Raw genomic sequence first — 27,387 nt, forward strand, 5'->3', positions numbered from 1 at the left:
AGCAGACCACTCTTACCCAGTCCAAGGATCAGGGCTTGATCCATCACCGTTTTTTAGCTCACTGCACCATCCCAGCTCAGAACTTGGCTATATGCAAATTAGTCTGACCCTGGCCCAGTGCATCATGGAACAGGGCAGACCAAACTACCAAGCCAATTCTTATACTGGGAAGGAAACAAGCTACCGGGGACCGGTTTCTGGCATTTCAGCCGTCTTCGGCCCGGCTTGCTTGAATCCTGATGGTGCAATGAGCTAGGGACTCTCATCTGAGTATACCCTTCCACGCTTATGGTGGACAAAAATGATTCAGAAAAGGGGATGGTGATGAACAGAGTGTCTGAATTAAGCAGACCACTCTTACCCAGTCCAAGGATCAGGGCTTGATCCATCACCGTTTTTTAGCTCACTGCACCATCCCAGCTCAGAACTTGGCTATATGCAAATTAGTCTGACCCTGGCCCAGTGCATCATGGGAACAGGGCAGACCAAACTACCAAGCCAATTCTTATACTGGGAAGGAAACAAGCTACCGGGGACCGGTTTCTGGCATTTCAGCCGTCTTCGGCCCGGCTTGCTTGAATCCTGATGGTGCAATGAGCTAGGGACTCACATCTGAGTATACCCTTCCACGCTTATGGTGGACAAAAATGATTCAGAAAAGGGGGTGGTGATGAACAGAGTGTCTGAATTAAGCAGACCACTCACATCCTGGCCTACAGTATCCCCATGACATGCCAGTACTGATACCCACACACAGCCCTGCCAGGGACTCACATCCTGGCCTACAGTATCCCCATGACATGCCAGTACTGATACCCACACACAGCCCTGCCAGGGACTCACATCCTGGCCTACAGTATCCCCATGACATGCCAGTACTGATACCCACACACAGCCCTGCCAGGAACTCACACCCTGGCCTGCAGGCCCCACTGCAGCATCCCCATGACATGTCAGTACAGATCACTGATACCAACACACACATACTGGCCTGCATCATCCCAGGACATTATGTAACATACATTATTTAGTTGACAGTTAGAAAAGGAAATAAGCACAAAACATGTTGCAAGGACGAGGGAAAGATAGAGAAGGGAAAACCAATGGAGACAAGGAAACAATAAATGCAAGAAAACTTTTTTGATATATTTGTTTGAAGGATCAAAACAAAAGCACTATGTTACATTAAATTTCATGTAACCTGTACAAAACTGAGCACAAGTGCTCGTGAGAAGGTAAACGGTGCAAGTGACAAGTGAAGAAATATGAACAGCGGGAGACAGCGCAAAAAATAGAACTATATACAATGAACTCTTATTGGTACCCGTACATTAATGGACAGAAAACAGTTTCTTTAGGACCGTAAGAGTGGTGTCTTGAGTTGCGCTGCAAAGTGAAAGGCGTTTCGGCCTATATAAAATTCAGGCCATCATCAGGGCCAGGTTACAGTATTTACACAATTGCTGAATGGAAAAAATAATAATATCTTAAATCAGCATTGGACCGTGGGAGACGAGAACAAGAGACAGCATGGTCTCAGGATTGGAAGCACAAGAAATGACATGAGGGGACGAGCCATCAGGTAGTAGAGGTATCTTGAAGACAGGTGTAAAGGAAATTGGGGGAAATCATGGTGCATCCAAGGAAGGAGTGCACAATGAGAAAAAAAATATAAGGTGCCTAGGCTCAAAGGGTGGAAGAGTAAGAGAATAGCACACACATTATGTGGAAGTGACGGAGTACAGAGTTAGTGAAAAAGGGTACAGAGTTAGCGGAATTGGATGGACTGTAAACTAACTTTGCTTGTAGTTCGAGTTAAGCACACCAAGCAGGGTGTGGCACTGCGATGGGGCAATGCTCTAAAAAGGTAGATGAGAAAATGAATGGATGCCAGGAACACAGCGAGATTAAGGCAGAAATGACAAGGGCATTGGAAGGATTTCGACTGAGAGACAGCCGTAGCCCAACAAAAGTGTACACATGTCACTTGTGCCGTTTACCTTCTCACGAGCACTTGTGGACAGTTTTGTACAGGTTACATGACATTTAATGTAACATAGTGCTTTTCTTTTGATCCTTCCAACAAATATATAAACTTTTTTTTTCACGCATTTATGGTTTCCTTGTCTCCTTTGGTTTTTTTCCCTCCTATCTTTCCCTCTCCCCTGCAACATGTTTTGTGCTTATTTCTTTTTCTAATTGTCAACTAAATAATACCTGTTGAGACATTGTTGTTTGTTACATACTATCCTACCCAGGTCTCAACTTGGTTTATGGGTATCCTACTGTAGTTGGTGTCTTCATCCCAGTACTGATACCCACACATCTCTGCAGCACTCACATCCTGGCCTGCAGGCTCCATGACATGCCAATACTGATCACTGATACCCACTGTCCCATCCTGGCCTGCAGCACCCCCACTGTCCCATCCTGGCCTGCAGCATCCCACTGTCCCATCCTGGCCTGCAGCATCCCCACTGTCCCATCCTGGCCTGCAGCATCCCCACTGTCCCATCCTGGCCTGCAGCATCCCACTGTCCCATCCTGGCCTGCCGCATCCCCATAGTCCCACCCTGGCCTGCAGCATCCCCATTGTCCTATCCTGGCCTGCAGCATCCCCACTGTCCCATCCTGGCCTGCAGCATCCCACTGTCCCATCCTGGCCTGCAGCATCCCACTGTCCCATCCTGGCCTGCAGCATCCCCACTGTCCCATCCTGGCCTGCAGCATCCCCATTGTCCTATCCTGGCCTGCAGCATCCCCATTGTCCTATCCTGGCCTGCAGCATCCCCATTGTCCTATCCTGGCCTGCAGCATCCCCATTGTCCTATCCTGGCCTGCAGCATCCCCACTGTCCCATCTTGGCCTGCAGCATCCCCACTGTCCCATCAACTCCTTCAGCCCACTCACAGTGACCTGCTGCACCCCTCCTATCCCAGCCAATGCATCTCATGCGGTCTTATGTCTCTATTAATATTGTCCATATGCTGATCTTGGTTTGATGCATTTTCTCGTGTGTTGCTATGTGTTGGTTAATAAATATAACATCAGCTCTTTGGTGTAACTGATTTTCGGTTGCCTTACACTTATTGATGACACTCACTTTGCAGTCTGCGCTACTAAAACCAGTACCGCTGAACTGGAGACACAAACTGAGAACGAGAAACTCAAGGCGAAAAGGTCTGGACGTGTTCATGTCCCGATGGTCACTTCAGATGGCGGCCCCGGGATGACCTGGGCCGAGGGGGAGGCTCCCACAGGATCCTGGCTCATCATAAACTCTTTTCAACGAGGCTTGGCTTGCATCGTCAACCTCTCTCGACCCTTGCTGGCCATCGAACCACTTTAGGATGCTTTTCTGAAAGTCCTAGTAGCAGACCTGCGCAACATTGCAATCATATCAGCGAAATTCGCGAAATTCCCGCCTTTCGTGTGGCGAAATTTCTTGACATTACCCATTATGCAATCTTGCATAGAGTGGTTTTACCCAAGTGTGCACCTTGCCACCCTCATTCAGAGACCTTTTCTTACTCCGGCCAGTCTTCTGCTAGTATCTCATTACACTTTCTTATGCTAGGTGCGCACTCTGTGAAAGGAAGTGACTTGAGAACCAGCAAACATAATTTCACGAAATGTTTGTGGCATTTTGCAACATTTCACGAGAAAGAATTTTGCAGTTTCATCATGCTCTATATATTACTTGTATTTGTGTAGTAAGGTATCATAAAATGTTTAGTATCCTCCACTCAGCCACACGCGAGATGTGTACAGAAGGGACTCCTTGTTGCGCCTCAACTGATTTGTTCTTATACGCGTTCTTTTCATATTCAACAGCTATACCAAGCGTGGAAGCAGGCAACTCGATCTGCTGCGACAACTATGCGCCCAAACCAATTCAGCGCAAATTACTGAAGAGGTTCCACCACACCCCGACTGACTGCAGGTTACCGGCTGTGATGTAAGTGTTCCCAAGCACCTGTAACACAATGTCACACTTCTCCTACAGACATACATCTTGAGTTCTGAAAGCCTTCTACTCGTATAGGTGTGCAACTCCATAGGGTACTCGTAGGAAAGGAAAACAAGGAGTGGCTCTGGTCCAGCTGGATGTGTGGCACTCTCCAAAACGAAGAAACACTGGGGTACACTTATTTTTGTGCGTCAAGGTGTAGCACAGTCATTGAATGAGCCCTCAAGACATAGCGGAAAAAAGACAAACCCAGTGATACAGTGAAAGCTCTAACGGTGAACCATGCTTCAGCCTGTAGCTGTTGCCTAGCTGTTGGTGGTGTGTTGTTGAACCATGCTTCTTACTGTGGCTGTAGCCAAGCCTTTGATGGTTGTGCTGTTGGATTATGCTTCTCCCTGTGGCTGCTGCTTAGCTATTGATGGTGAGTTGTTTAACCATGCTTCTTACTGTAGCTGTAGCCTAGCCTTTGCTGGTTGTGCTGTTGAATTATGCTTCTCCCTGTGGCTGTTGCTTAGCTATTGATGGTGAGTTGTTTAACCATGCTTCTTACTGTAGCTGTAGCCAAGCCTTTGATGGTTGTGCTGTTGGATTATGCTTCTCCCTGTGGCTGCTGCTTAGCTATTAATGGTGAGTTGTTTAACCATGCTTCTTACTGTAGCTGTAGCCTAGCCTTTGATGGTTGTGCTGTTGAATTATGCTTCTGCCTGTAGCTGTTGCTTAACTACTGATGGTGTGTTGTTGAACCATGCTTCTTATTTAGCTGTAGCCTATGGTTGTGCTGTTAAATTATGCTTCTCCCTGTGGCTGTTGCTTAGCTATTGATGGTGAGTTGTTTAACCATGCTTATTACTGTGGCTGTAGCCTAGCCTTTGATGGTTGTGCTGTTGAATTATGCTTTTCCCTGTGGCTGTTGCCTAGCTATTGATGGCTGTGTTATTCAATTATGCGTCTGCCTGTGGCTGTTGCCTAGCTATTGATGGTGAGTTGTTTAACCATGCTTCTTACTGTGGCTGTAGCCTAGCCTTTGATGGTTGTGCTGTTGAAGTATGCTTTTGCCTGTAGCTGTTGCCTAGCTATTGATGGCTGTATTGTTGACCACCGGTGTTAGTGCTTTCACTTGCCACAATCAGCAGTATTGCTGGCAAGAATTGCCCTTGGCACTGACATTGACTGAGCATGTTGGTGACCCGGTCAGTTTAATGACCACCACTGAGAATGTTGTTAAACAAGCCTGTCAATCTTGTGGATCATGGCTGGATGTGTTGCCCACTACGAGCAGTAACCATGGTAACCATGCCAGGAACAGATGATGACCATGGTTGACAGTGTAGTTCCTCGTTGTTATTACCTGTACTGTAGTCGTTATCTGGCGTTCTTGGCACTGGTTAGAAGTCGCTTGGTCATGCCGGTCTCTTGAAGGCAGAATTGTTGTCCACGGTGTTCTTGGCCATATCCTGGGTTGGCATTGCTGCTGTTCACAGGCGGCAGGCAGTGTTTAATATCTTTGGATGGAATCTTTCATTGTTGTGGGAAATAGTTGCTGGTGTCAGTAGTTGGTTGAAATGAGGGCCATAGGTGACACTGTGAATGGCACTGGTTGGTGGTGTTATTGAGCACAATTGGCAGGGTTATTGATTATTGGTGTCTGTTGTAGACATAGTTGGTAGGGTTCTTTGTTTGGTTTTGAGTGTGTTTGGCCAGCAGATTAGTTTGTCACGAGTGCTGGTGACCACGATTGGAAAGGATGTTTGTCATGGCAGTCATTTTGTTAATCATGGTTGATAAAACTGGAAAGTATGACTGGTATTGTTGTTGATGAGGTGTACAATAAGGGATTGGGTCGCTGACCATGGCTTGAACAGGTGACGGCCGCAGCTGGTAATGTTGTCCAATCTATTTTACACGGTTCCGGAGTTGTTTTGGGAGCATTGTTCAGCATGGTCAGCAGGGTGAATGGCTTGGTTTGAATGTAGTGTTGCTTTAGAAGTGCTGCTGACACAGTGTTGTACGTTTGCTAGGGCTGTCTTCCAGGGTCTCAGTGAATCCTATTGCTTCCCTCTACGATTAGCAGCGGTGTTAGGTTGGCTGCAGAGCATGTCTGTCTAATAGAGGCTTTCACTTAGAAGCATGTATTGATTAATGTGATGAAGCTCCTCAGAGCTATTTCTTACTTTTCACTTAGCAAAAATAAGCTGTCTCTGCTGTGTGGCACGAACTGGAGAAAAGTGCCCTCTGGATGGGATAGGAGTTAAACCTGGAAAGAAATCCGCACCAGGCAGAGGCGGTGAATGTAAACTGAACCTGTAGCCAGCGAGCAGGCTTCAGGCCCCAACAGAATTAGGACCAAAACATGATTTATATCAGAGATATTCCCCCGAGAATTGTGTTTATCTGGTGTTGACACAGTTGGGCGCACATAGTGACCAAGTGAACTATTGGCTGTAAATATCTGCTCTTAATCTGTAATTAATGGCTCATCAATTTCATTCAATACATTTAGAATATGATAATGCGTCTACCTAATCCAAATGTACTCAACTTCAATCGATAGAGATGTGTCGCATCATATTAGCAGCTTTTAGGTCATCGCGGCCATATGCTTTGGCGTACACGGAGTACTCGCGAGACTTTGTCTACGATGATGCCAGTGACCCATAATGAGTATCACAGCTTGGCTTCTGTGACCTGAAGGATCATCTTGCCTCACTTCCTATTCCTGAACTCTTTATAGCAAAAGGGACTTTGATGTCCTTAGGTTGTGCACACACGCCTAGCACGGCCATTCCTAGGTGATTGTGTGACAGAGTATCAAGCACAATAATCTTGGGTTACAAAAATATCTGTCACAAAATTGACTCCCAAAATATCACGAAGGTAAGTAAATACAGCATCTATTTACCTGTAATGTGAAGAACCACAGCATGATGTATATGGCTGACAGCATTGGCGACTGTCCTCGGCTATGTTGTCTAATTCTGCCAAATGTAATTCAGCAGCGCTAATTACCAATTTGCGCATGAATGACCCTAGTTTTCTCCGAAATGTTTTTCTGTGTTTTTTTTTTAAAGATAACAGTCTTTAGGGAGAAGGTGAACAATTTCACTGACCATGTGACACAATGTAAAGCGCACTGTCCATTAGTGATCTTGCTGTAGTTAAGGGGTGCCATTGGTAGCGTTGTACTCTTGCTGGAAGGATTGCTGACCTTGGCTGGTCTTCTCATGAACAATATTGGCTCTGATGACAGCTACGGGGACAGTATTCCTAAAAATGGCTGGTAGGATTTTTGGGGTAAGTTTTGATGATCGTCACTGAAAACATTGATGTTCATGGTTGACCATGCTGCTGAAGGTGGTTGGCTGTCATGATGGTGGGCAGGGTTTTTGACACTGGCTGGAAGTGTTCTCAAGTTCGGCTTTAACCAACGTTCTACAGGTTTAAGGTATAATGGCAGCACACAGACGCAGACCTTAGAATCCCCTATCACTGCACAACTGTAACAGATCACAGTTTTACAATATAATTGACGCATGTTTTTTGGCTAAACTAATTCTGTACATATTCAATTTTCAGATTTGTGACTAGCAAAGGCCTTGACGTGTGTACAAACCCTAATGAAAACTGGGTGAAAGCCGCAATGAAGAAGTTAGGAAAAGAACAGCAAAACAACCGAACAACTTCTAAATACAGATAACTTCTACTGCACTTAGTCGTTGACCATGTGACTGAGCACTCTGGCTGGAAAATGTTTGTAAAATATGTACAATTCATCCATTTTATTATATTATTTATTAAACGCTCCACTTGTTTTTGGTAATCAGTTGTTTTTGTGGTTATTGGCATTTCCTTTTGTGGTTATTGGCATTTCTAGACTAAAAATCCACAGAAAGACAATATGAGCACCCTTGTCCATGCTCGCTTGCTGTGTCTTGGAACCTCCAGTGCCTTCCAGGCAGTGTTGCTGCCAGTTCTGTTACTGTATGCCTGGTCCAGGCTGGGAGAAATGAGCCAGAGAGAGAAAAGGGTCTAATGGTTGTTCAGAGGGATGAAGAAAGCCAAAAATGAAGAGAGGGAAAATAAAATAAAGGATAGACATGAAAGACTGATTTCCTCTTTCATTATTTATTCACGATATGAAAGGCAGAATTCCTAGCTCCATCGAAAGAAACATTATTATATCTCCCCCCGTAAGCTTGTGATGGCTCGGAGTCACTTTAATGTCTCATCTAGTCCTAGCAGAAGATCCAGATCAGATTAATGTCACCAGGGTGATCTCTCCCTTTGTAAACTCACCAAGGATCTTGCTTCTCTGGTACCCTGTCTCAGCATGAAGGTTCTCTTTTTATAAAGGTGCAATGAAAAGCTATTATCCTGGAAAGGGCAAGGAGCACCTTTATTGATCAGGTCGGAGTGGGATCAGGGCAAGACGTATTGAAGTTCAGATAAATGGCAAAAGCATAAAAAATGATACAGAGAGGCGGGAACCCACAGCTGTTGCTTAGATGAAGGATGGAGCTCCACCAGGATTGTGAGATGATCTGAAAAGAAGATCCACAGAAGCGTGATCAGCATGATTCTACCCCCGCGCTTGCTCCCAGAGGGAGCGCTGCTTCACAGTGTCTTTCACATGGTCTTCTTCCGTCTCTTTCCAAACAACTAACCAACTCCTCCTCCTTAGATGGATTATCCTGCATACACCACACAGCTCTCATGCACAGCAATCCAAGGCTCGTCTTTCAGTTCCTTTGAACATTTGCTAACGCGTCACCAGGACACCCTCATTCTTCTTCTGTGCGTTGGTCAATCACTCCTCAAAGAAAACCTTTCCTCCTTCTCAGAGCGCTATCTGTACCTCACCATCACCTCCGCGGTCCCCTTGAGATTCACTTACATCCTAGATGGCCTTCGCATCTGTGCTGGTGACACAGCCAACGCCTACACTCAACTCATCAAGCAGGGCACAGGCAACGCAAGCTTCCATGAACTACGAGGAAGCGGACGCTTTCCTTTGTTGAAAGTATTCACTTCCTGTTCTCTTTGATCCCAATCATTTAAATTCATAACTGCCGAGCCTTCTCCTGGTCCAACCATGCCATGTCCGACCATGCTATGGTCTCTATAATTCTCATGGACACTGGGCTCAGGCCTAAATCCAAGCCGCCCACGGATAGAACTAAAGTTCCAAGAAGAAACCCGTCTGAAACGAATTAATCTTCATTTCTTCAAAACCTGCAGTCTACTGAAGACCGTGATTGTGTCCCTTCTGCAATCCTGGCTCATTTTGAAAAGAAGGTAAAAACAGACCATGCCAAAAGGTGCAGCCAGATGTAAACGCCTCAACAGATTCACAGATGGAGTTCACCAATTGAGCAAAGGAGAAGCCCTCTTTAAAAGCATCAGCCCAAAACGTTGTCAAAGTGTGGCTTCACTGTATTCTGACAGTTTCAAAGATTCTAAGCAATTTTCTTTAAGTAACTGTTTTTTGAATTTTCAAACAAAATTTCAAGGCATGCTTTCCTTAGGACATTGACTTTCTACACATAATGCATTTCCTTTCCATACATTGCAATCATTTTAAACTTCAAGCGCTGACTCGCGGTGGGAAGGGTACTCTGTTACCTTTGCCACAAAGTATCCTTTCCACTGTAGTCAACATTAGGGTTCCTAAAGCTCACAGGAGCGAGCAGTGCCAAGTGTGGGCGCTGCAGTGACACCGTCCCCAAAAGAACGGAACCAGGGAGGTTTTATTTCACAAATTCCCCATGGCCTTAAATCTGCAGAGTTCAGGAAACCTGTCTCAAGATGGCGACTGCCCTGGCAGCCTTTATCCTGGGGAGTTCCGTCCCTCCTGTCAATCCGCGCATGTGAGTGGCAGGTGCTTCAAGGACGGCTTGAGTGTCCTTTGACACACTGATGGGAGAGAAAGAAAAGGCGAGCGATGAGGGGATGGAATGAACGATGGCAAGAGACTGAGAAAGGGCTGGGAAATAGTGCAACCCCTGAATATTGAACGCAGAATATCGTGTATGGAAATATGGTGGACAAAATGTCGAAACTGTGTATATATATGTATGTGTATATATATATATATATATATATATATATATATATAAATGGTAAGCCGTATTTGATTTTCTATATTTAACTCCACATATATGTACATTGACGATATATATAGATGTTGAGTTTAGACTAGTAAATCTATACTTATTTTAAATATACTTGCCTTTCAATATTTTGTTCACAATACTCTAATAGCACCATATTTTGGGTGTTTGATTATCAGTAGTACAATCCTGGAAAAATGGAAATGAAGAGGTGTACATAATGAGGTTGTGTCGGAAGAGAGGTGGTAAAGATAGAACAGGGAGAGACCAGAGCACAGGGTAATATGTGGAAGTAAACTTCAGGGTTGCAAAAGCAATAGCATACCCAGAAAAAGAAATGACCCCTCACTTTTTTTTTTAAACTTAATTTCACTTTTTTTTTAAACTTAATTTTTGAGAGTTTCTGGGTACATACACTCAGACTGAGTGACAGGTGCGAGGCAGCAGAACAGCAAGTAAATCGGTGAGCATTGGTGTACCATTTAACACGAGGGCAGCGCCCATGATTATGCAATACATATCCATACATATAATTGTTCATACAGTGTAAACAGGAGGCACTATATATCATATCAGAACATAATCAACATATGTATTGAGGACAAAAATAACGCCAGAAAAATGCAGTCGGACTCCCAACGTGTGAGCATGCTTCCTGATCAATACAATCAATACAATCCCAGCTGGCCACATTCACCTTATCCGACAGTATTGCAGTCAGCAGCAGTGTCTGGTTCAGGTATATCTGGGGAACGCCCCCAGTCTGGTGTGGTCTCTTGTTGTAGGAAGTAAGACTGCAAGGGCCCCCATATATCTTTAGGCTTAGAGGCTGTGGGTAGAGTCTCTGCATGAATCCTATTCTGGTCTTGACAATAGACCATATCCTAAACCCACTCCTTAAATGTAGGAGCTCGCCCCCTACCCCACCTGCAGGCAAGTAGTCGTTTGGCCACCAGTAATGACACATCTAGGAATTTCCTGCTGCTCTTGGGTATCTGTGCCGTGTAACCTAACAAAAGCAGCAACAGGTCTTTGGGAATACTGACTTCTAGCATCATATCTAGTGCATCATGTACCTGTTCCCAATACCGCGCGACCTGAGGGAAGTCCCACGCTAAATGCAAGAACCCGGCCCCAGGCCGCCTACATCGCTCACAGCAGTCCAAGTCAGTGAGGTGAAAAAGGTATTTACACGCAAAAGTATAATATATTCTGTGTAAAAATTTGTAATGGATGATTTTAAAACGACTGCTAGACGATATGTGTCCCGTGACCTCACAACAATATTCCCATTGCTCATCCGTAATTTCAATGGCCAAATCATCACTCCAGTGTCCCCTAGCCCTGCTAGTCACTTCCAATGTGTGGGTGCGGAGGCTATCATATATGCGTGATACCATGTGTGCATCATCAGCGCTGCCTAAAACAGTGTCTAAGGGGGCAAGACTGATCGGTGACTTTGGGTAGTCTGGAAGGAGAGCCTTCATACCTTCCCTCAAACGTATATAATAACACCGCTCCAGTGGGTTAGGAGCGTGCTCCCCAAAAAAACAATCAAGAGAGCGAAACTCTCCTCCAATGAACAGATCCCCCCATGATGTCATGTGGAGCACTCGGCACATTTTCTGAAATCCTACGTCGTGCAGTAGTTCTACACGGGGATGATATGTAAGAGGCAGTCGAGGGGCATAAAGCAGAGGAACTTGTACTCTTTTCAAAATTCTTCGCCAGGCATCCATCGTGCACGATACCGTGGTCGGCGGAGTGTCCAATACACTAACAGGCCCGTGAACAATTCCATTTAGAGGTACATGATGAGCAATCCAATCTTCCACAGCAATCTGGGGCATGTAGCGGACAGGCTTAACCCAATAATAGAGATAATGAGCCTGCGCACTGAGGTAATACGCTTCAAAATCTGGTATGTCAAAGCCCCCTTTATTATATGGCTGCGCCATAACAGCCCACTTAAGTCTCGGCTGACGACCCCCCCATACTAGTCTAATTAATTCCGATCTCAGAGTCTCAAAGAAAAAGGCGCCTGGGTAATAAGGAATATTAAGAAAATAATATAGGAAGCGAGGTAACGCAATCATCTTAATAAGGGAAACCCTGCCAGCCATCGATAAGGGAAGAGCAATCCAACGCGTGATAGTGTCAGACAATTTCATAATAACTGTACCATAATTTAATCGTAATGTCTCCTCTCTATCCCTGGAGATCTGAAACTCAAATAGTGCAAATCAGAGTGACACCACTCCAGCGGGAATTCCAAGGAAAATTCAAGCATCGCGGAAGTCAATGGGAAGAACTGGGACTTCCCCCAATTAATGGCAACTCCAGATAGCCTGCCAAAGACAACGAATTCACGCAGCAAAGCATTCAGATTATTTTGAGGATCCTTGACATAGAGGGTAACATCATCAGCTTACAATGAAATAGACAACTGACGCTGAAAGCACCGAAACGCGCTGGCTTGATGTAACTGTCGGATATGACACGCCAACGGCTCAATCGCTATAGCGAAAAATAACGTGGAGAGAAGGCACCCCTGACGAGTGCCCCTCGTAATCCGGAAGGCTGCATATAGATGCCCATTGGCAAGGACTGTCGCTGTAGGGTCAGTGTACAACAACTGTATCCATGCCACAAAAACCGAGGGAAACCCCATTTTGTGTAACACAGTAAAAAGATAGCGCTATTTCACCGAATCAAACGCTTTGGAGGCGTCCAAAAACACAGCTGCAAGTGGGATCTCAGGAGCAACCGTTTGTATGAGCGAAAAGAGCGTACGGAGGTTGTGAGACGTCGCTCTCGTAGGGACAAAGCCGGACTGATCAGGTAGTATTATCTTAGTCATGAGTAGTGACAACCGTGTGGCCAGCCCTTTAGCCAGGATTTTAGCGTCACAGTTGATGAGGGACAGTGGCCGGTAAGAGTCACACTGTGTAGGGACTTTACCCGGCTTCAATAGGGAAGTGATCACTACCTCCCGCATCAAACGGGGCAGTATTCCCATCTCCAGAGAATCCTAAAACACCTCCTTCAACACCGGCGCCATAATATCAATGTAGCACTTGTAGAATTCAGCGGGAATTCCATCTAGCCCCGGTGCCTTACCATTACTCAGAGACATTACGGCCTCCCTAATTTCATCCACTTCCAGTGGGGCACTCAGGAATGTCCTGTGCACATCGCTCAACCAGCACAGTGCCAATTCCCCCAAAAAACCATCCAGATTAACTTCCCCCTCAGATTGGGTAGTGTATTAGTGTGAATAGTGTGTGTGAAGAGCATTCAGGATGCGATCATTGTCCCTACAGGCCTCACCTTCTCGATCAACAATTTCCAATATGGTGTTAGTGCCCCTGGTCGTCCGTATCACCTCCGACAATGCTCTCCCTGGTCGTTCCCCCTCGCTATATTTGCAGGCCACCCAATATTTATTTCTAAATTTCGCTTCACGTTGTGCCTCCTCCTCAAATTCAGACAATTTATGTCGAAACTGTTGATGTGCAGTCCCCACGTCCTGCCCCGTCATCTGCCTCTCCAGTACTCAAGGTTATGTAGCTTGCGCTGGATATCTCGGAGTACCCCAAAGCTTTTGGCAATACACCACCCCCGAACCGTGACCTTGAATGCCTCCCACACCATCTCAACACTATCCACTGTGTCTTTATTATGAGGAAAGAAGTCCTTTATATCCTCCTCAAGTTCGGCCCGGAACACAGTGTCCAGGAGAGCAGTTGGTTGGAGCCACCAGGTGCGTCTAGGGCAGTCATAGCCAGGTATAGCCATTGTGACCATCACCGGGCAGTGATCGAATAGAGTCATGGCCAGATGTCTAGCCTCAGTGATGCCGAGTGGCAGGTCCCTGGACAAGAAACAGTAATCTAGTCTCACCCATGTACCTGTGTAAGAGGTGAAGTGTGTACCTTCCTTTAGCGTTGGATGCAAATATCTCCAGCTATCTACCAGACCGCCCTCCTCCACAATGCCCCGCAACGTCTCCCTCATCCTGGGATGATACTGTGCATGGCCATCCGCCCTATCAAATGCGGGTGCAACTGCCACATTAAAATTACCCCCCAAACAATATGCAGAGATGCCACATCCAATACCTTCCCCCATAATAGTGTGAGAAACTCCGGCGTGTCCGTGTTCGGAGCGTAACAATTGACAATGGTGATCGTGTCTTGTCCTAGTCTACCCCACAATATCACATATCGTCCTGCCTTGTCCACTTGTTGTCCCAGTAATGTGAAGGGAACCGTCCGGTGTATCAGTATGGCAGTGCCTCTAGCATAAGAAGAAGAATTAGAGAAGACTCTGATCCCCGCCCACTTACTAGCAAATGAGGAGATGTCTGGGGGGGGGTATATGCGTCTCCTGTAACAATACCATATTTACCTTGAGTCTATCTAGGTAGGCTAACACCTGTCTACACTTATGGGCATCTTTAAGCCCTCGTATATTCCAGGATAATATTGTACACCTGTCTATAGGGTGGTCACCCATCACCGTGCCGCATCGTATATGCAAGACACGACCACTTTGTGCGCACCTGTACCATCAGCAGCCAGCAGTCAAAATCACCCATAATCCACCCTTGGTCAAACAACCCCACTATAGCAACATGAAACATTACCCTCAAGTCTTCTTTCGTTACGGAGCATCCCCAACTGCTCAACAAATCCCTCCCTTGCCCAGTCCCCCCCTGCTGTGCAGTTAAACAATAGAGGTAAACATAGTCCAATTCACCCCCCCACTGCCTCCCCATTCCCACCCTCCAAAACAACCAGCCACACCGCATTATCCCCACTGTCTTCCATCCCCCCACCCACTGAAGCATCCCCAACTTGCCAGATTCTACCACCCTCCCCCACCCCTCACCCCCAGCGAAATTAACATCGCCAGTGCGATAACATGAACCAATATAGGGGAATACTCATAGGGGATCAGCATCAGACGTTCACACAGCCACCGTCCCCCACCAAGCCCTTGAACCTGTGCGCCCACCGGGCCCTAATGGAGAAGGGACGGTGGGGCCTGGAATACGTTACCATAGGAGCCACTGCAATTGTTCCGGGCCTGTTGAATACATAATGTCCCCAGCCTGCCTGCTGTTTCGAAGCGTTTCAGCATCACACATACAAGCCATTAGAAAGGCTACCAATGACAGGCGTATTAAGTCAAGCGTCCTCATCTTCCTCTTGTAGGTTGTCGTGCTGTGGCAGATCTCGCCCAGTCTCTCCCCGCTGCATCTGTTTCAGGTGTCGTAGATAGTCCTCTACCTGCTACGGGGTAGTAAAAAAGCATTGTTTGCACTGGTGTGTCACTCGGAGCCTCGCCTGGTAGAGTAAGGCATAATCCATCTGCGCCTCCCGTAGCTTCTTTTTCACAGCTAGAAATTTGCGCCGTTCTTCCTGCACTAATGGGGTGAAGTCAGGATAAATAGAGAAGGTCACACCTTCATACACCAGTGATTGCTTCGTGCGCGCAGCGCGGAGGGCCACATCGCGGTCGCGATAATTGAGTAAGCAGACAATTATGGGTCGTGGCGGTTGTCCCGGTTTCGGTTGTGGGCCCAGGGACCTGTGCGCAATCTCCACAATGAATTGTGTAGAGAAAGCATCAGCGCCGACCGCAGAAAGGAGCAGCTTCTCAATGTAGTCTTCCATCCGCCCTGTGTTGGTTGATTCCGGAATGTTAGTCACGCAAATGTTATTACGCCTACTACGGGCCTCAAAATCCTCATTATTTCTTGCAATGACCCCCAGTAGGTCTTCCATCCTCGCCAATTGTGTTGTATGACTCGCAGTGGTATCATCCGCATCTGAAATGCGCTGCTCCACCTCTTTCAGCCGTTCCTCATGCTGGTCCACCTTGTATACTATTGCGTCCATTCTAGAGGACATCTGGTCCACCTTGTCCACCACAGTAGTGAACCCCGGACGCATTTCTTGCAATATTTGGTGCATGTCTAGTTCCGGAGGCGGCGCTCCGACGCTCACCCCTTCCATGCCGTGTGGAGCAGCCACTGACGATGCTGGTTTGGGCCCCCTCTCTGGTGCGTCAAAAGATAGCTTCGGCTGACGGGCATCCTGCTTCCCCATAGTGCCGCGCATGAGGTAGTGTCACAAAGCCGCTTCAGCCACACAATCGCTAGCCGCTGTTTTTCTGAGTCAAGGAAGGTCCTTGCACTGGCAGGCAGCAAATCACTGTGTCCCCAGTCCCAAGGACGCCAAGCGCCAGCACCAGATCCTCGTACAATCCCGGCAGCCACGCGCCGAGAGGTCAGGCACCCATATTATCAGGCCGCAGGGCAGATAGATCAACCACCTTAGCATGCCCGAATGTATAGTGTGGCACAGATAGTATTGCTTCTAGCGCTGGGACGCTCAAGGGCAACCACGCGCTTTATAAGTCTAATTTCATTTAATTTCATTCATTTCATTTCATTTCAGCAAGGGTCGTCGCCGTCCACCGCTCGAGCCACTACTCTGGACTCAATCCAACGTCGCCCGCATCGAAGCACCTAGCGGCCCCTCAGCGCATCCCGCCAGGTATCCCACCAGTCGATGCGGCACCACGTTGTGAAGCGTTCGCCAATCTTCCAGCGGGGATCCCGGGGAGCAGCTGGTATATGTCCCCCTCCGCCTACAGTCTGCGCCACAACGATAATGTCCAGCGCCACCACCGAGGGTCGTAGCACACCTTAACAGTGATCTTGCGTCAGTTCTTACCAGCTCATGTGCGCTGCAGGAGCCCCTGACACCACACCAGTCGATGCGGCACTGTGTTGTCGAGAACTTGCAGATAGTTTAGCGTGGGGCACAGGGAGCAGCTGGTTCATGTCCTCCTCTATCCACAGACAGTGCCACATCAATAATGTCCAGCGCTACTGTCAGGAATCGCAGCACACCGCCACTGCAGTCCGGCGCCAGCACCCGCCAGCTCATGTGTGCCGCCGGGACCCCCAGGGCTTAGCCGCTCAACCACCGCGCTGGCGTTCACTGCTGCTGCCCATGAGCTCTGCGGGCGATGTCCGTCGTCCCTGGTGTCTCAGTAACGCAGCTCGTTCTCATGCGTTGTCCCTCGGTCCCCCGATAGCAGGCAGCCCTCCACTCCGGCGCGCCTCCGGGTGTCACAGACTCTGGCCGCGCTCAGCTCAGCAGGCCTACCACCCTCGTGGCGAGCCGCATTCTTTCCTGCCACAGTGCGCCGCACACCACACCGTCCAATGTTCCAGCGCTGTTCCCGGTCAAAACATCCCCATCGCCTTGTTCCGCCTAGGGGGGCCGGTTCGCTCCAAACTTTCACCCAGGCCAGGATTCAGGTACTTGCACACATTTGTACAGTGACTTCCCGATGGTTACTGATTTAAGCAGGATAGATGAAGGATTTACGTCCAGGCAGCGGGAGCCTCACCAAATGGCAGCCATTCCGCTTGTGCGCCCTCTAGCGCCCCCCAAAATGACCCCTCACTTTGAACATTTGAAGCAGCACTGAGGAAGACAAGCAAGTCCAGCTCCAATTAGGGGTTTGTGCCGATGAGGAAATTTAAAAAACAGTGTGGCCACACACTGCATTTTACACCTCAGTTTTCAAAGAATTAAGCCAAAAAGATAGAGGCTTACTGGAAAGTTTTGTATCTGCACTCGTCATATAATCAAATGTATTAAGGTCTGACTACAGTGGCAGACCTTCCTCAGAGATGTTGAAGGGTTAAATACTTCCTGCCAGTTGTCTGCCCATCTATACTTCTTTCCATCCCTCACTTACTTCTTTTTGTGCTGTTGTTCCCATTTGTTTCCCCACCCCTGCAACTCCACCATAACTACCTCCTGCAGTGGCATAAACAACAATCTCAATGTTTTATGTTACAAAGATCTCCTCACTAAGCAAGCTGCTAAATAATGGAGTTCATGGCCTAAAACCATTGTAAATGTAATGTTTCAGAAATGAAAAAATCCCTACTAGTTTATGAACATAGAGACCATTGCACGAGTGGGCATTAAGCTATAGGTCGTCCTTCTGTCTGAAACTCCTGACTGAGACACAGAGTGTGGCAGTAGCTGAAAGAGTCGGAAGGGGCATCTATATGTCGTGGTGTAGAAAGGGTGCCAGAGGCACTAATGCATCCATCACGCAAAAGGTTATGGAAGGAAAATGCTACTTACCAGTATGCATCTGTTCTTGGCATGTAGAGCTGCAGAGTCTCACACTGCATTAGATCGCCACCTGGTGTTGGGCTCGGATGATTGCATGTTGTTGTCGCTTTGGAAGAAGTCTTTGTAGTCACGAGATAGGAGACTCCTCCCTTGGACGATTGTGCGCATGGGCATCAACTCCATCCTTAGATTGTTTTTCGCCATGATGGGAATGATGGAGTTAGTAGAAATAGAAAAGGGATGTCCATGTGTGTATCTAATTAAGATAGAACTGGAACAGATACAGGCCCCGGGGAGGCGTGTGAGACTCTGCAGCTCTACATGCCAAGATCAGATGCATTCTGGTAAGTAGCATTTTCCGGTCGAGGTATATGTGCTGCAGATCTCACACTGTGCATCGATTGTACAGCAGTGTCTCCCCTAGCGGTGGTCACCTGTATCAGTTGCAGTAGTTTGAAAAAGAGTTTTGAGGACAGCTTGGCCTACTGCAGCTTGCTGCTTGGCTTGCATATCAACACAATAGTGTTTAGTGAAGGTGTGTGTTGTAGACCATGTTGCTGCTTTGCAGATGTCTTCTAGGGGAATGTTCCCTAAGAAAGCCATGGAGGCTCCTAGTTTGCGTGTGGAGTGCGCTCTAGGAGAAACTGTTAATGTACGTTTTGCTTTGTGATAGTATATTTGTATACATTTTACAATCCACCTTGCAATTCCAGCTTTAGAGATGGGTTTGCCTTTATGTGTTGGAGAGAAAGCTATATACAGTTGCTTTGTTTTATGAAAGGATTTGGTCCTATTAATGTAATAGAGAAGAGCTCTTTTTACATCTAGTGTGTGTAGAGCTCTTTCTGCTACAGAGTCCGGGTTTTGAAAAAACACTGGCAACTCTACTGATTGATTTAGATGAAAAGGAGTAATTACTTTTGGAAGGAATTTGGGATTAGTCCGTAGAACCACCTTGTTACGGTGGAATTGTAAAAATGGTTCTTGTATAGTGAAAGCTTGAATCTTACTAACTCTCCTAAGAGAGGTAATAGCAATAATGAAAGCTGTTTACCATGTAAGGACTTGCAATTCACAATTATGTAAAGGTTCAAAGGGGGGCCCGATGAGCCTGGTGAGAACAAGGTTTAGGTTCCACACTGGAGATTGTGGTAACCTAGGAGGAATGCTTTGTTTTAATCCTTCCATAAAAACTTTGATTGCAGGTACTCTAAATAACGACATATGTTGTCTATTTTGTAGATATGCTGCAATGGCTGCAAGATGTAAAAGTATAGATGAATATGCTAGATTACATCTTTGTAAATGGAGAAGGTAACAGATGATATTCTGGATGGAAGTATCTAGAGGATCAATTTAACTATTCAGTAAATGGCAAATCTTTTCCATTTTGCAGCATAGCAAGCTCTAGTAGTAGGTCTTCTGGCTTCTTTAATGATATTCATACAGTCTGGTGGCAGGTTCAGGTAAGGTAACCAATTTCTAAGACTTCAGGAGCCAGATCACCAGATTCAGTTGACTTGGATCTGGATGTCCGATGTCTCCATGGTTCTGGTGTCAGACACAGTTTTTGGTTTGGAACTAGAGAGAGTTCTAGCAATGTAGTGAACCATGGTTGGCTTGTCCTTGTGGGAGCTACCAGGATCAATTTGAGAGATTGTTGTCTCAGCTTCCGTACTACTAGTGGAATTAGTGGGATTGGCAGAAAAGCGTACTCAAATCTGCCTGACCAGTTCATCCATATTGCATTGCCCTCTGACAGCGGGTGTGGAAACCTGGCGGCGAAGGTTGGGCATTTTGCGTTTTCGTGTGGGGCAAACAGATCTATGTCTGGATGACCCCATGGTAGAAGAACTTGCATATGTAGTTCCCATTCGTGAATCTGTTGTGTTTGTCGACTTAACAGATCTGCTATGTGATTGTGAACTCCTGGAAGGTGTTCTGCAAGTAGATATATCTTTTGTGGAATGGCCCATCTCCAAATGTTCTGTGCGAGCTGGGACAGTTGCAGGGAATGTGTGCCTCCTTGTTTTTGAATATAGTACATGGCTGTCATGTTGTCCGTCCAGATCAAGACAGCTTTGTCCTGTACATGTACTTGGAAAGATTTTAGTGCTAGGAATATTGCTAGCAGCTCTAGGTGATTGATGTGAAGCACCTTTTGTTGAGCGGTCGATTTTCCCAGAGTTGTATGGTGGAGCAGATGGGCTCCCCATCCTGTGAGGGATGCGTCTGTTGTCAGTATTATCTGTGGCACAGCTTCGAGCAACGGCCGCCCTCTGAACAAGTTTTTGGTGTTCCACCACTGCAGAGAGCAATGTATGTGGCTGTCCACCAACACCAGATCCGTAAGTTGTCCTTGAACCTGATTCCACTGATGAGCTAGACACTCCTGCAATGGGCGCATTTGCAGTCTTGCATATGGTAAAATAAAAATGCAAGATGCCATCATGCCTATTAGTCTCATGAACACTGGCTGGGAGAGAGTGCTGGTTTTGAAACTTTGTGACTAAGGCTTGAATGCTCTGTATCCTGGCTGGACTGGGATAAGCTAGAGCTTTATCAGTGTTTATGGTAGCCCCTAGTTATTGATGTACATGATAGGGCTGGAGATGTGACTTGGTGTAGTTGATTGTAAACCCCAAGTCGTGCAGTATTTGAATTGTTTGAGATGTGTTGGACACACTGACTGAATGACTTGGCTTTTATGAGCCAATCGTCTAAGTATGGGAAGACGTGGATATGTTGTCTTCTGAGATGTGCTGCTACTACTGCTAGGCACTTTTTAAACACTCGTGGTGCAGTTGTGACCCCGAATGGAAGGACTTTGAACTGATAATGTTGTCCTTCTGGTACAAATCTGAGATACTTCCTGTGAGAAGGATGTATGGGATTGTGGAAGTAGGTGTCCTTAAGGTCTAGTGTGGTTAGGTAATCGCCTTGTTGCAACAATGGGAGCACTTGTTGTAAAGTGATCATGTGAAAAGGATCTGAGTGTATATACAGATTGAGGCCTTAGGTCTAGAATTGGTCTGAGTGTGCCGTCCTTTTTGGGTAATAGGATATAGAGTGAGTAAACCTGTTCCTTGATGTTGCAACAGACCTAGCTCTATTGCATTTTTTTGCAGCAATGAGAGAACCTCTTTTTGGAGCAGCGTTAGATGTTCTGTGGACATTGGACGCTGTCTGGGTGGTATATGTGGAGGGGTAGCCGTAAGCTCTAGGCAGTAACCATACTGGATAATTTGTCTTACCCACTTGTCTGTTGTGATGTAATTCCAGACAGGTAGGAACTGTGTTAGTCTGCCCCCTACAGGAGTAGAATGCTGTTGGGGAAGCAGAAGGAAGTCACTGTTTTGTGTTGGGAGAGGTTCGATTATTGTTATTCCCTCTACCTCTTCCCTTGTTATTGTTTCCTCTGTAGCCTCCTCTAAAGTATCCTCTATTGGAGGATGTTTGAGTATTTGTTTTAAATAAAGCTGAATTGTCTGCTCCAGCTTGTTTGGAGCCTCCTCTGTAAAAGGAGCGACGAAAGGAGCCTCTTGCTTGGGTGGACTGCAGAGCTCCCATAGACTTTGCTGTGTCAGTGTCTTTCTTCATTTTTGCAAGAGCTGGGTCTACCTCTGGACCAAACAGTTGATGTTGGTTGAATGGTTGATTTTAGATAGTAGTTTGCACTTCTTTCTAAAATCCTGAAATGCGTAGTCACGCGTGACGTCTAAGGAGGACACTGGTGTTTATTGCTCTGGATGCAGTGTCTGCTACATCAAGTGCGCATTTAATGGAGGCATTTGATATAAGCTTACCCTCTTGTATGAGGTCCTTTGCATGTGCCTTATATTGGTCAGGTAGAAGTTGTAAGAGCTTCTCTAACTGGTCACAGTGAGCCCTGTTGTATCTTGCTAGGAGGGCTTGTGTGTTAGCAATGCGCCATGTATTGCTAGCTAGGGCAGCTATTCTTTTCCCTGAAGCGTCTATGATCTTTGATTCTTTATCAGGAGGTGGTGCTTCACCTGATGTTTGGGAATTTGCTCTTTTCCTAGCGTTTGAAACTACTAGGGAGTCTAAGGGTAGCTGTCCTTTAATGTAGGCAGGGTCCCCAGGAGCCGCTCTGTACTTTTTCTCTATCCTTGGGTTTATGATTCTAGCTCGTACAGGATCTTTAAACACTTCTGGAGCATGCTTAATGTCTCCTTTAATCATTGGCAGTATTTGCACAGATTTTTGGGAGTGTTCAAAAGTGTCTAATAAAAAATCTTCCTCCGCCTCATCTGAATGCATGGTGACATTGTGATAGATGGCAGCCCTATTAATTAAGTGTCCAAACCCAAGAGTGTCTTCTGGAGGAGAAGGTTTAGATGGATATGTATGTGGGTCAGGAATATCTGGTACATAATGTGGGTTTGGAGAAATATCTGGTACATCATGTGGGTTTGGATACTCCCAGTCTGGTGAACCTGTTGGGTAGGGAAAAGGGTCATCTTGGTCTCTCCCTCCCCCCATGCTATACTCATTATCATCAACATCCTGGGGAGGTGTAAGGGGTGGAGAATTTTGAGGTGAAATGTTTAAAGGAAGAGGAGAAGGAGATACAGGAGAAGAAGGGTGCATTGGAGATGTGGCAGAGTCCTTCTTCTTGACAGGCACTGGAGGTGTAGGTGCTGTATCTGACTTCCCCTTCCTGTGTTGTGTAGTGGAACATGTCCTGTTTCTGGATCAATGTAGATCATTTTTTGTAAAGGATCTGGTTGGAAAAGCTACTCTTCTTGAGGCACTGCCTTCGGCGCAGATTTTTTCGGTTCCGAACCTGTTTGTTGCTTGTCTTTAGCCTTAGGAGCTGATGTTGAGTCCTTTGGCGTAGATTTTGGCACTAAGATATTGTCTTTGGAGCTGAAGCCAGTTTCGTGGACTTGGAAGCATCGGAAGCAGGCTTTGTCTGTTTCGGCATCAAGGGTATCGGCTTCAGAGTGGAAGCTGGTTTCGGGGCATCGAAACAGGCTTTGTTGTTTTCGGAGCCGCTTTGTCTCTCGGAGTCGACGGTTTCGGAGTGTCTTTCGGAACTGGGACTTCTTTTTGTTTCGGTGCCGAGGGAGCAGGTGGTATTGGCACATGCGGTTTGCTCGGTATGGAGCTAACGGAAGGCTTCATTATTTTCTTCGGAGCCGGGCTCGATGGTGGGGCTTTCAAAGTGTTTTTTCGGTCTCGACTGGGCCCCGCAGGCGGAGTGTTGACCTTTGCCTTTGATTTTGGAGTTTGGGCCGGGGTGGGGGCAGTGGTACTCACGCGTTGACCCGAAGGTATGGAGTCATCTGCCTCGGATACGATATAGAGATCATCGGAATCTTCTTCTGGGAAGCATGGACCTTCATTGAAGATATCCACCGGTTCCGGAGCTGATCTCTGCATATCGCGTCGACGGGCCCTCCTATCTCGAATGGTCTTTTTCGATCGAAAGGATGCACAGGCTGTGCAGCTGGATTTGTTGTGTTCTGGCGATAAGCACATGTTACAGACCTCGTGATGGTCACTGTGTGGATTGCTCCACACTCTGGCATCTTTTGAATGGGGTCCTTTCCATGAGGTGTAGGCCTCACGGCGTGAGTAGGCCCAACGGCCGGCGTCGACGACTGGAATCAAGCTGATGAAGTCGAGTCGATGTTTATCAGTATTGAAAGTTGTTTGTTGAAGTTTGAACATTTTTACGAGTCAAATTACTTGAAAAGTAGATTTCGAACCAGAGCTGAAAAGTTTCATACGAACCCAGTGGCGTAAAAAAAACAATCTAAGGATGAAGTCGATGACCATGCGCACTATCGTCCAAGGGAGGAGTCACCTATCTCGTGACTACAAAGACTTTTTCCAGGACGACAACAACATGCAATCATCCGAGCCCAACACCAGGTGGCGATCTAATGCACAGTGTGAGATCTGCAGCTCATATGCCTCGAACAAATGCTTTCATATAGTCTATTCACTGCCAAACCCTCGGGGTAGCATTCCAACCCATGGTTTTCCGTCAAGGCCCACCTTATGCAAATCAATACAGACCGGTTCCTAAATGGGAACAGCCCACCTTGAACTGCCGGCAAGACCCCCTCCAGAAGGGAACAGAAGCAAAATCAGTGAGATATACTTGGACACTATAGCACAGTGAGCAAGTGAATCAAGTCAAGTCATACCCATGGCCACTTAGGTGCTACATACATCACACAAAAGGCGATGAGAGGAATGCTTGCAAATTGTCTAATCACTGGCAATATCATGAGGCAGCATTCCAACCCATCCTTATGGGTCAAAGACAAAACAAATGCCTCCATGTAATAGTGTAGCAAGGGTGCCATAAGCGCTAATGCTAGCAGGGAGAATGAACCCCCATCACCATTGTTTGAAAAATGTATTCAGCACCATGGGCCCACTGCTACTGCACCTGCTGCACTTTTGCTATCTAAGCCTGCTTCTATATGGTCTGCCGTTCCCTGCTGTATGCCTAGTCGGTCCCTGGCTTAAACAAGCTAGCTAATCGCCAGCACTGCTTCACTTTGTTGCTTTGCAACTTATTTGTTGCCTTTCCTTATTTCTCTTACAAATCCCTTCCCAGTTGTTAGATGCCCTGAATTTCCAGCTTTTTTTGCCAATTGCTCCTGGTATTTTATACCTTACAAACAGCTACTCTCGGCCCTAGGCAATCAGTAACCATTGAATGCTTTGAGACTACACAAGAAATCGAAATACACACATTTGTGCATTTCACTGTGTGTTTTAAAGAGGAAGGGATCACTTTTTCACTATTCCATTTTGGCCCGAGACTAACAAGGACTAACAATGTGACGCAGATTTACAAACATTTAGCGATGAGCTTATGTCATAAAAAGGGATGTATGATGGTACAACGCGTACCGTTCCAACACGTACCGTTACGATGCAGGTTTTACAAAGCAAGTCGTTACAACGACTTGCGTTGGGGGGCGCTGGAAAGTGAATAGTTTAATTTACTATTCCAACTCCAGTCCCCGTGGATAGTAGGGAAGGTGTTAGATAGTAAATTACACTATTGCCTATCCTAGAGCGCCCTCCAGCGAAAGTCGTAATGACTTTCGTTGTAAATCCTGCATTGTAACGGTACCACGTTGTAACGGTTCCGTTGTAAAGGATGTTCCCCCACAAAAGGATAAAAACTTGAGTAAAATTATTTTATTAAATCTGCTTTCCAGACCCAAACTTGTTTTGGGCCCCACTTGCGAACCACTGACACAAATTAAGCCCTGGACAAACCCTGCAGTGACCTCGGTCGTCTACAGAGGAGACTCATCTTTGCTGTGAGCAGACGCTCCCCTGGCTCCCTGCTGCTCGAACTGCTTTGTGGTATCGTTATTCTGCGCTCACACATTCACAACGCGATCATTGCACAGATCTGCGCTTGAGATCTGGCTCCTTACTTTCAGCGCGTTATTTTGCATTGTGACGATTTGCTTTTAATGTGCCTCATTTTGTCTGCAGAGATAAACTGAAATTGTTGCGCTTTTATTCTGAGTGTACCTTCATTGCTCTCTTGTGTGGCGCTATATTGGTAGGGCTTGGCGCTTTGCTGCTCGTGCTTTTCCACACGCCACCATTTGGTTGTTGTTGTTGTTTTCCCCTGCAAGGCCGTCCTCCAGAGCCCGCCCGCCTCCCAGCTGAGCCCCCCTCCCGCTGATTACTTATAGCGCTCCCGTCCCCGGAAGCGCTGTGTCTGCCTCATCTTTGCTGTGAGCAGACGCTCCCCTGGCTCCCTGCTGCTCGAACTGCTTTGTGGTATCGTTATTCTGCGCTCACACATTCACAACGCGATCATTGCACAGATCTGCGCTTGAGATCTGGCTCCTTACTTTCAGCGCGTTATTTTGCATTGTGACGATTTGCTTTTAATGTGCCTCATTTTGTCTGCAGAGATAAACTGAAATTGTTGCGCTTTTATTCTGAGTGTACCTTCATTTGCTCTCTTGTGTGGCGCTATATTGGTAGGGCTTGGCGCTTTGCTGCTCGTGCTTTTCCACACGCCGCCATTTGGTTGTTGTTGTTTTCCCCTGCAAGGCCGTCCTCCAGAGCCCGCCCCGCCTCCCAGCTGAGCCCCCCTCGCCCCTCCCCCTCCACCTATTTATGCCAGATGCACCCACGCGCAGCGACCGCGCCCAATCCGCGCCGAAGGTGCGCCAAAGGTAAGCCCGTCTACGCCCGTCCGCGCCTGGACCGCGCCCAGCGCCAGAGCCCCTGGTCCCCGTCATGCCCACCCCTCCCGCATTACTTACAATGCCACCACCCTCCAAGCCATAAACCCTGGCCGCCCCCCCAACTGCGTCCAAGCCGCTCCTGGACACACCCATGGACCCTTCTCCTGCTACTCCTGCAAGTTCGACGGCACCAAGAACAACTCCTCATCTACGAACACACAACAGATATCCGACCCCAACCACCTACAATGCATTCTGCTCAACACCCGCTCGGTCCACAGGCACGCCATTGACCTCTGGAATCTACTAGACACCATCTCTCCGGATGTCGCCTTCCTAACAGAAACATGGATGAACGCCTCATCAGCCCCAGACATCACCATTGCCATCCCGGAAGGCTAGAAGATCATCCGCAAGGACCGTTCCGACCACACAGGAGGAGGCATCGCTATCGTCCATAAGAAATCCATCCGCATCTCAACCAGCTCAGACATCAATCTCGCCAACACCGAACACCTTCACTTCCAGATCCACATCGACCCCAAGACCACACTCAGAGGTACCCTCCCTTACAGGCCACCAGGACCTCGCGCACAATTCAGTGAAGACATCACGGACTTCATCACTCCACACGCGCTCCCCTCCAAGGATTACATCCTTCTGGGAGACCTCAACTTTCACCTTGAAAATAACAACGACCGCAACCTCGGACTCAAACAACTTGTCACTACCCCCACCCACATCGCAGGTCACACACTCGACCCTATCTTCACCTCCAGCAAACATGTCTCCTTCAGCCACTCCACAGCTCTCCTTTGGACTGACCACAGCTGCGTTCACTTTACCTACAACAAGCCCACATCCAACAACCACCCCCAACCCACTCTGCAAAGGAACTGGAACAAAATCACCACCGACCAGATCGCCTC

The 27,387-nt window shown here is 47.1% G+C and overlaps 1 protein-coding gene across 1 annotated transcript in view; it reads left to right on the forward strand.

Annotated features, from left to right (window-relative positions):
• CCL22 (C-C motif chemokine ligand 22) overlaps positions 1 to 7,787 on the forward strand; it is a 29,265-nt gene extending 21,478 nt beyond the window's left edge. The window contains exons 2-3 of the mRNA XM_086946427.1: positions 3,835 to 3,958; positions 7,544 to 7,787. Of these exons, the coding sequence (XP_086802553.1) occupies positions 3,835 to 3,958; positions 7,544 to 7,664 (245 nt within the window). The 3' untranslated portion in view covers positions 7,665 to 7,787. The remainder of the gene's footprint in view (positions 1 to 3,834; positions 3,959 to 7,543) is intronic.
• The last annotated feature ends 19,600 nt before the right edge of the window (positions 7,788 to 27,387 follow it).

This window comes from Lissotriton vulgaris, chromosome 12 (assembly GCF_964263255.1).
Source record: "Lissotriton vulgaris chromosome 12, aLisVul1.2, whole genome shotgun sequence".
In the NCBI taxonomy this organism is placed as follows: Eukaryota; Metazoa; Chordata; class Amphibia; order Caudata; family Salamandridae; genus Lissotriton; species Lissotriton vulgaris.